Here is an 8,368-nt window from a genome sequence, read left to right as displayed (position 1 = left end):
AACATTTTATTCCTTAGAGGGTTTTTTGTTTGTTTGTTTTGTTTTTTAATGTCATGGGATTTTAGATGGAAGATAAAGTAGATGTGTATCCTCTGGTTTCCCTCTTGACTCGAATTCTTTGGCTATCTTTTGGTTTGTCTTGTTCCTTTAATTAGATTGTATATTTTAAGGTAAACGTCTTCATACTACGCCTCTCTAGTCTACACCTCAAACTGTTTTCTGTTTTCCAAGGACCTTATAAATCTGGCTCCTTCCACCTATCCAATAAATAACTCCCAGTTTACTTCCTCAAATATATCCTCTTTTTTAGCTTCCCAGCCTTTTTATCTCCGGTGGCACCTGTTATGTTCTCCATTCATTCAAGAAGCCCTCCTCGCCCCACCCATTCCTCTGTTCTGGAGCCTAAGCATCTTTCTAGCTCAGCAGTGATTCTCCACCAAGCATCAGAATTGCCTGCAATTTCCAATAGATCTAGACCTGCTGAATCAGAATATCTGCTATACAGACCTGGGCATCTTTTTTCATCCTTAAATAAGCTCCACGGGTGACTGAGAGACACACTCATGCTAAGAACCTCGCAGCCTCCTTCAACCGCTGCCTGTCCGTAGGGCGGGACGCGCCCCGTGGCCCTGGCCGGGAGGTAGTTGCAGGGGTTCTTGCCCGCTGCCCGACCTCGTGTGTTCCAAGCGCGTCGCAAGAAGTAGGCGCCGGCCATCCCTGAAGGCCATCTACGTTGCCTGGGAGCCCGGCCAAATGGCCCCAGCACTGGGGCGGAACCCAGGCTAGACTTCTGAGCAGCCAGGCCTGCCCAATTGTCCCACCCGCCGCGCGGCCTCGAGGCTAAAACGCTGCGCCCGGGGTGCACACTGCCGGCCCTCGGACATTGGTGCGCATGCGCGCAGGCCGGTGCGCATGCTCGCAGGCGGCTTCGCAGCTGCGCCTCGGTGGCGGCTAGTTGGGGGAGCGCGTTAGACTCTCCCAGGCCCGCAACGGTAGCGCCGGCGCCAGCCTCAGGGTGAGGGGCTGCCGGGCAGCGTCGGGCCACAGAGGGGTGCTCCGCCTGCTTCCCTCCGGTCTGCCTCCTTTACCCTGTGTTGTGGGCAGTCCCCGGGGCAGGCGGAAGGACACGTCCCCACTTCTCTGGCGCCCGTGAGAGATGTTGGGGGCGGGGCAGCGGAGCCCCGCGCCGGAGCAAAGCGGAGAGGGGGCCGGCGACGATGAGGTCGTTGACTTGGAAGGGGACGCGGGGAGCCTCCCCGTAGGTTTGGGCTGGAGAAGGGATGCCGGTGCGAGCGTCTTTATGCGGAGCTCTGTCCTCGCAGTGGGGAAGGGGTGTTGGGTTTGCGTCCTTCCCCATCCTGGTTCCCAAAGAGTGGACGAAGGATTCAGTGTGATACTAAGTTTGCAGTGTAGAGGGAGGCCCGAAACAACCCGAGTTCACGCTTCAGCAAAAACAAGCCAGGAACGTGGACTTCTCACACCTTAGGCTGTGGCAAGGATTTCTTGAGACTCACATAGGTCAGTCAACACAGGTTGAAATTTAGACTGAATGGTGCGGGGGCTTTGCCAAACGAAGTTCCAGAGAACCTTCTGCCTCATTACCTTTAAAAGTCGCATCTCAGTTGTTTATATTCCACTGTTGGCCATTTTAGACTTTTTGTTTTACTTATTTTTTCATCTTGGGTTTGCCTACTTTTCCTCATGAGCATTGTTTCTGTCTTAAATCCTGTAGGGCACAATGTCTGAACAAGAGCGTATACAGGAATGCCTGAGGAAGGAAATAAGGTCACTCCTCATTTCCACCAAAGATGGTTTGACCCCACAGCAGTTGGAAAAGGAGTACCTTTTGATGGTTGGTAACCATTTACCACTTCGAATCCTTGGGTATCGGTCCACCATGGAGCTGGTGCTGGGTATGCCTGATGTTGTCAGTGTCTGCCCTTGTGGGGATGGTACTGTAATACTGAAAGGTAGGTTTAAGATCTGAAGGTCTATGAACTTTGTAAAGGGGATTTTCCTTTTTTGAGGGAGAAGAGGGATCATAGGCACCTTCGAGGTTGTGGACAGAGTTAGAGCTTTAGCACAATCAAGAAACCTTCCTCAAAATACTGTGCATTCACAAAAACTGCATTTTGCATATGATTTAGTATTATTGCACCTCAGGAGAAACTTAACAATGGTACTTTTCAATTATGAAATCATGTTTTAAATTTCATGAAGCACGGAAACATAAATGTAGGGAATTTTATTGTTCATCTCCAGAGTTTCACATCTTTCAGAAGTTAATTAGCAGCAATGGTAATAAATTGGGCTTTACTGTTCTCTCTTCATTATCTAATAGAGATGCTAACACGGTGTTGTCTAAAAGGTAGGAAATGGAGTAACCAGGGGTTCATGTTTATTATGCCACTTAGATACACAGCTCCTTGGAGAGTTGAAATTTATATAACCACAGATAAAAAGAATAAAGAAGGAAGTTTTCACCTAAATGTTATTTCTTTTTTCACACTTCCTTAGCCATTCCAGATGAATCCACCAAAGGAATAGCAAGTTTAGTTGCAAAACAGAGGAGCAGCCATAAGGTTCGAAACTCCATGCAGAAGGGAAGGGCCAGTGTTTGCTCTGGGCCCAGCTCTCGCAGGCGGGTACCTTACCGAGGAAGAGTGCCGCCTATTCTTCCAGCTGTTGTGAAGAGTGAGTTGAAAGACCTCTTGGCGTTATCGCCTGTTCTCCTTTCTGATTTTGAAAAGGCATTTACCAAGCGATTTGGACGATCATTCCAGTATGTTCAGTATGGCTTCCTCTCTATGTTTGAAGTGCTGAATGCTGCTTCAGATGTCATTTCTGTAGAACAGACCAGAGCAGGTTCCTTGTTGATGCTGAAGAAGAGCATATCAGAAGAAAAGCAGAGAGGATGGCCAGCAGGTAATCATGTTAGCACTGGTAACTGTATTGGTGATCAGCAGATTTTGGAGCACTTGTGGTACATATATATGTATACATGTATGTAATGGCTAAGCTCCAACAGTTTGTTGAAGTTGAATCTTGGCTCTACCACTTGCTAGCTGTGTGATCTTAGGTAAGTTACTTAAAATATCTAAGCCTTAGTTCCCTCATCTCTAGAATAGGAATAATACTTGCCTCTTGGAGTCATGCTGAGGGTTAAAAGAGATGGGGTATGTTAAGTGCCTGGCATTTAGTAAGCTCATAATGAGAGGTAGCTATTATGAAAACACAAGATCAGCTCTCTCTAGATTGCTATAAATGAACATTAATTATATGTGTTCAGGTAAAGAAGATATAACATGGAAAATGAAAAGTTTAAAAAATAATACTAATCTATAGCAAATGCTACATCTGATATTTGATGTCCTAGTAGGCATTGTAGTAATTTTTGTAGTGTAATGATAACCACCTTATTTGTATAACATTTTGCCTTGGATTCTCATACCATAGACAGGTTGGATGAGTAACTTTCTTACAGATATGGAAGCCAAAGTTCAAGAAAGTTAAATCACTTTTTGAAAATTTCATGACTAGAAAAGTGGTATAGCTAGAGTTAGATACTGGACTCTTACTACTGCTCATTAGTGCTTTTCCTACCCAATCACTGTCTCCCTTAAAGGCTCAGAAAACTAATGTGATAATTTGTATAGTGTCTCTCTAGACCCTCGACAGTATAGAATCTATGCATTGCCTATTTGGGGAGTTCTATGCCCATTTCAATGATTTTTATTTTTCTCAAAATCTGTATTTAGATTAATATAGGTGAACCATGAGAATATCATGAATTTACAACCAATATTTAAATTTTGGTGGGAAGTGTAATTTGACAAGAATATGCTAGGAGGTTTACAGGCTCTGGTCAGGGAAGGCTGTGGGGGCCACTGAGTGTTTTGAGTCTAAATCTCAAACCATATCAGTGTTCTTTTTTTTTTTTTTTTTTTTTTAATTTTTAAATTTTTTTGGCCATGCTACGCAACTTGTGGGATCTCAGTTCCCTGACCAGGGACTGAACCAGGCCATGGCAGTGAAAGCCTGGAATCCTAACTACTAGGCCACCTGGGACCTCGCTGTATCAGTATTCCTGAGGTGCTCACACTTTAGGAGAGTAACTCATGCTATTAAACTTACATGAGATTGAGTTGTATGAAGCAGTTTGCCAACTTTTTTAGTTGTGGGGGGGTGGATATTCCTTTCCAGTGATTGAATTGTTCATTTTCCCCATCCATGGTCCCTTATTCCTCATTAGGATATCTTGGAAGTAATTTTTTTTTTTTTTGGTGAGCTTAATCTTAGGGTAAAGAAAGAGCTAGGCCATGGTGGGGTCCAGTTATCTATATTTCATATTATATAACAGAATATACCCCTCCCGTGGTATTCCCCTCCCTACAAATCTTGAAGGAAAAAAAGATCTATACTCTAGAATAATATCCTTTATTCTGTAACTTTTAATTTCCCACCCCTCCACCCATACAATGGTTATCCAGTTTGAAAAACATAATTGAAGCAGATTCCTTATTTGAAGACTTTTTGGTCTCCTAAACAGGATACAGCTTTTTAGGTTTTTGCCTATTGAATCCTGCCTCTTTGTAATTATATTCAGGTGTCCTTAAGTAGAGTTTTAGCCCCAGCCTTTCAGTAACACACTTATGATCTCTTGGTTTTCTTCTGTAGATGACTGATCATATCCATTGTATGTAAATTTTATTGACTTAATATGAAAATGTAAGTTTACTTAATTTTTAGTTCTAAGTTGAGGGCCTAGCCTCTATATATAACCACCAGAAAACAAACTAGAAATTGTTAGTGATTACTTTTCTCTCCTTTTATTCACGAAAGGTAAAATTGTTACCCAGCCTTTTGGAGTGAAGCAACAAGGGTTATATCCCACAGGTTCCCCAGTAGCAGAGGCATGCTTTTCACAACCCACTTCAAACATGGAACCACCGAAGCAAATATTGGACATGGGAAATACTTCTAGGTCAAATGTAGTGGAGACTTCAAGGCTGAATCACACTGAAAGATTAAACGAGGTGAGATATCTGAGTTTGGAAATTTAAATACACCAAAAGTGTGTTTAAATTCAGTGGTTATTACTTAGCTCTCATGGAAAAGCTGACCTTTTAAAATTCAAGCCATTCACTTATTTCAGGTTTAACTTAAGCATTTTCTGTGGTTCTGTGGATTAGTAGGAAGTGAGAGGTGGCAGTGAGAAGAGTACAATTTTATCAGCTCCATGGTTTCTACTATTTTCTGTAGATGTATCTCTAGTTCCAGCTTCTCACCAAAGTTATAGAAGCATATTTACAACTTACCTCATGAATATCTTCACCTGAAATGGCTGGCCCTGAGCACTGCAATCCTGGTCTTTTTCTGTGACTATAATGCTGAAGGACTTTGAGTAAAAACTACTAGGATAAAACCAACAGAAGCCTGATTAAGTTAGCAAGATAACAACTTAAGGAGAGCTCAAAATAAGCACATGGAAATTAAAGACATAAAAGTGCTTTATTTCTGTAACTTTAAAAAATTAGCTTTAGTGACATAATTTACATATAGTAAAATTTGCCCACTGAAAATGTACAGTTAGAGTTTTAACATATGTATCTGGTTGTTTAATCGCCATCAAAATCAAGAAAAAATATTTCCATCATGCTACTTTATAGTTGAGCTCTTTCCCCAACTACAGCTACAGACAGCCACTGCTTTCTATAAGTATAATTTTGACTTTCCAAGAGTTTCATATAGATGAAATTAAATAACGCTTAGCTTTTTGTGTCTAGCTTCTTTAACAGGATGTTTTTGAGATTCATCCAGTATGTGTCAGTAGTTTGTTCCTTTTTCTTGTTGAGTATCATTCTGCTGTACTTATATACCTCAATTTGTTATCTATTCACCATTAGATAATATTTGGGTTGTTTCCTGTTTGGGGTATTGTGAATACAGCTGCTATGAACATTTGCTTACACTTCGTATGAACATTGACTTCATTTCTCTTGTGTTAATACCTAGGAATAGGATTGTTGGGTCAAACAGTAAGTTTAACTTTTTAAGAAACTGCCAAACTGTTTCCAAACTGGCTGTACAATTTTACTTTCTCATGAGCTATGTATAAGAGTTCCATTTGCATCTTTGCTAACATTTGGTGTTATCAATTTAAAAAACAGTAGCCATTTGAGTGTGTGTATAGTAGTATTTCATTATGGTTTTAACTGAAGTTTCTCTGATGATAAATAATATTGGGCACCCTTTCATGAGTATATTTGCCATATCTTCTTTGAAGTGTCTATTCATATCTTTTGCTCATTCCTAAAACTCGAGTTTTCTTTGTATTAAGTTGGAAGAGTTATTCTGGATACAAGTCCTTTATTGGAGACATGTTTTGCAAATATTTTCTCCTGGTCTGTGGTTGCCTCTTCATTTCCTGAATCCTGTCTTTTTTGGGGAAGTCTTTAATTTTGATGAAACCTAATTTGTTTATTTTTTTCTTTTCATGCTTGCCTACCTAATAGATTTTTGGTTAATCCAGAGTCACAAAAATATTTTCCTGTGTTTTCTTCTAGAAGCTTTTTGATTTTAGTTCTTAGGTCTGTTATCCATTACAAGTTAATTTTTGTATAAGGTCCAGGTATGGATCAAAGTTTTTTGCATATGGAAAGCCAATTATTCCGGCACTATTTAAAAAAATTTTTTGTTATTTTAAAATTTTATCTTATTATTATTTTTTTTGGCCTTGTGGGTAGAATTGACATCTTAACAATACTGAATCTGCTGATTCCAGAGCGCAGTATATCTCTCCATTTATTTATGTCTGTAAATTCTCTCAGCACTGTTTTATATTTTCAGTACACAAGGTTTGCATTTATTTTGTTAAACTTACCGCTACATTTTTCGTATCTTTAATACTATTTTGATACTATTTTTTAAAAAAATAATTTTCTTAATCTTTTTAAAATTAATTTATTTTATTGGCTACGTTCGGTCTTTGTTGCTGTACACAGGCTTTCTCTAGTTGCGTCGAGCAAGGGCTACTCTTCATTGTGGTGTGTGGGCTTCTCATTGCGGTGGCCTCTTGTTGCAGAGCACGGCCTCTAGGCACGTGGGCTTCAGTCGTTGCGGCACATGGGCTCAATAGCTGTGGCTCGCGGGCTCTAGAGCGCAGGCTCAATAGTTAGCACGGGCTCTAGGTGCGTGGGTTTCAGTAGTTGCGGCACATGGGCTCAATAGTTGTGGTGCATGGGCTTAGTTGCTCCGCGGCATGTGGTATCTTCCTGGGGCAGGGCTCGAACCCGTGTCCCCTGCATTGGCAGGCGGAGTCTTACCACTGCACCACCTAAGAAGTCCTTTTGATACTATTTTGGATGCTTTTCTCTCTCCTGAATTCCCCTGTGCATGCACCATTGGGATGGGGGTGGGGGGTGGGTGTTGCTTCATGGCAAGCAATATTCATTGTTTACTAGAATGGCAGACAGTGTTCATTGTTACTGACATGACAGGCAACATTTTTTTTTTGTCAGCAACTGTTTTAATTTTGGTACTTTTAAATTCACCTTAGTATATGTTAAGGCAAATCTCCCTTAATTAGTCTCTTTTCAGACTTTTTTCTTTTCTTTTGTATTCTATTCTATTCTTTTCCTGGAAGTTTAGAATTACTCTTGTAAGTTCTAAAATTTCTCTTAGAATTGTTTTAAAACAATTGAATGCTTCACACATTACATTAAATGTATTCATTCAATAACATGTTGCCATATTTATTCAGTATTCTCTTCAGTGCAGATATATACTTTTCTTCATTAGAATTTGGCACAGTTCTTTTGTTTTCCTAAGCACTGTATAGTGTGATACTTTTCTTGCCAGTGAGAATAGGATTCTACTTATGCCTTATGAGGAAAGAAACAGATTTTTAAAGATATTATTTTGAAACTGGTCGCCTTACTGAATTTGTTTTAATAATGTTCTCGTAGGTTTTACAAATAGATCATGTTAATGTTTATGAATAATAAGTTAATGTTTATAAATAATGTTTGTTTTTTTTCCAATGTTTGAAGTTTTTATTTCCATTTTCTAAATTTATTGTACTGACTGAAAATTCCAGAAAAAATATTAAAGAATGACAGTGCATATTTCTTTTTTGGAGACCTCAAACTCTATAGAATAGAGTGGGAAGACTCGGCCTTTGACTGTCAGAACCAGGCAATAACACATGCCAAGTTTAGGACATTTGCTCTTGGCATGGCTCCAAGGAGAGGAGTGAGAGAGAGAGACACTTTTTCTGTATTTATTATCCTTTGAGTTTCATCCTGTGTTTTGCAGCCCCAAGAATTCCTCATAGATGCAACCTAATAACCACATTTCACTTCCAGTT

At 40.2% G+C, this 8,368-nt stretch overlaps 1 protein-coding gene across 6 annotated transcripts in view; it reads left to right on the top strand.

Moving 5' to 3' along the window:
• The first annotated feature begins 967 nt into the window (after window positions 1-967).
• The window catches only part of TDRD5 (tudor domain containing 5), a 75,238-nt gene continuing 67,837 nt past the window's right edge, over window positions 968-8,368 (top strand). For 2 of the 6 annotated variants that reach the window (XM_057729767.1, XM_057729765.1), the window contains exons 1-4: window positions 1,126-1,258; window positions 1,733-1,970; window positions 2,518-2,925; window positions 4,843-5,036. In XM_057729767.1, coding sequence (XP_057585750.1) covers window positions 1,157-1,258; window positions 1,733-1,970; window positions 2,518-2,925; window positions 4,843-5,036 — 942 coding nt within the window. In that variant the 5' untranslated portion in view covers window positions 1,126-1,156. Of the gene's footprint in view, window positions 1,016-1,125; window positions 1,259-1,732; window positions 1,971-2,517; window positions 2,926-4,842; window positions 5,037-8,368 lie in introns of those variants that run through there. The other 4 variants (XM_057729770.1, XM_057729766.1, XM_057729771.1 and 1 more) reach the window with 4 other exon arrangements.

This window comes from Hippopotamus amphibius, chromosome 3, assembly GCF_030028045.1.
Source record: "Hippopotamus amphibius kiboko isolate mHipAmp2 chromosome 3, mHipAmp2.hap2, whole genome shotgun sequence".
In the NCBI taxonomy this organism is placed as follows: Eukaryota; Metazoa; Chordata; class Mammalia; order Artiodactyla; family Hippopotamidae; genus Hippopotamus; species Hippopotamus amphibius.
Note: the sequence above shows the minus strand (reverse complement) of the source record. Positions and strands in the feature narration are given on the sequence as shown.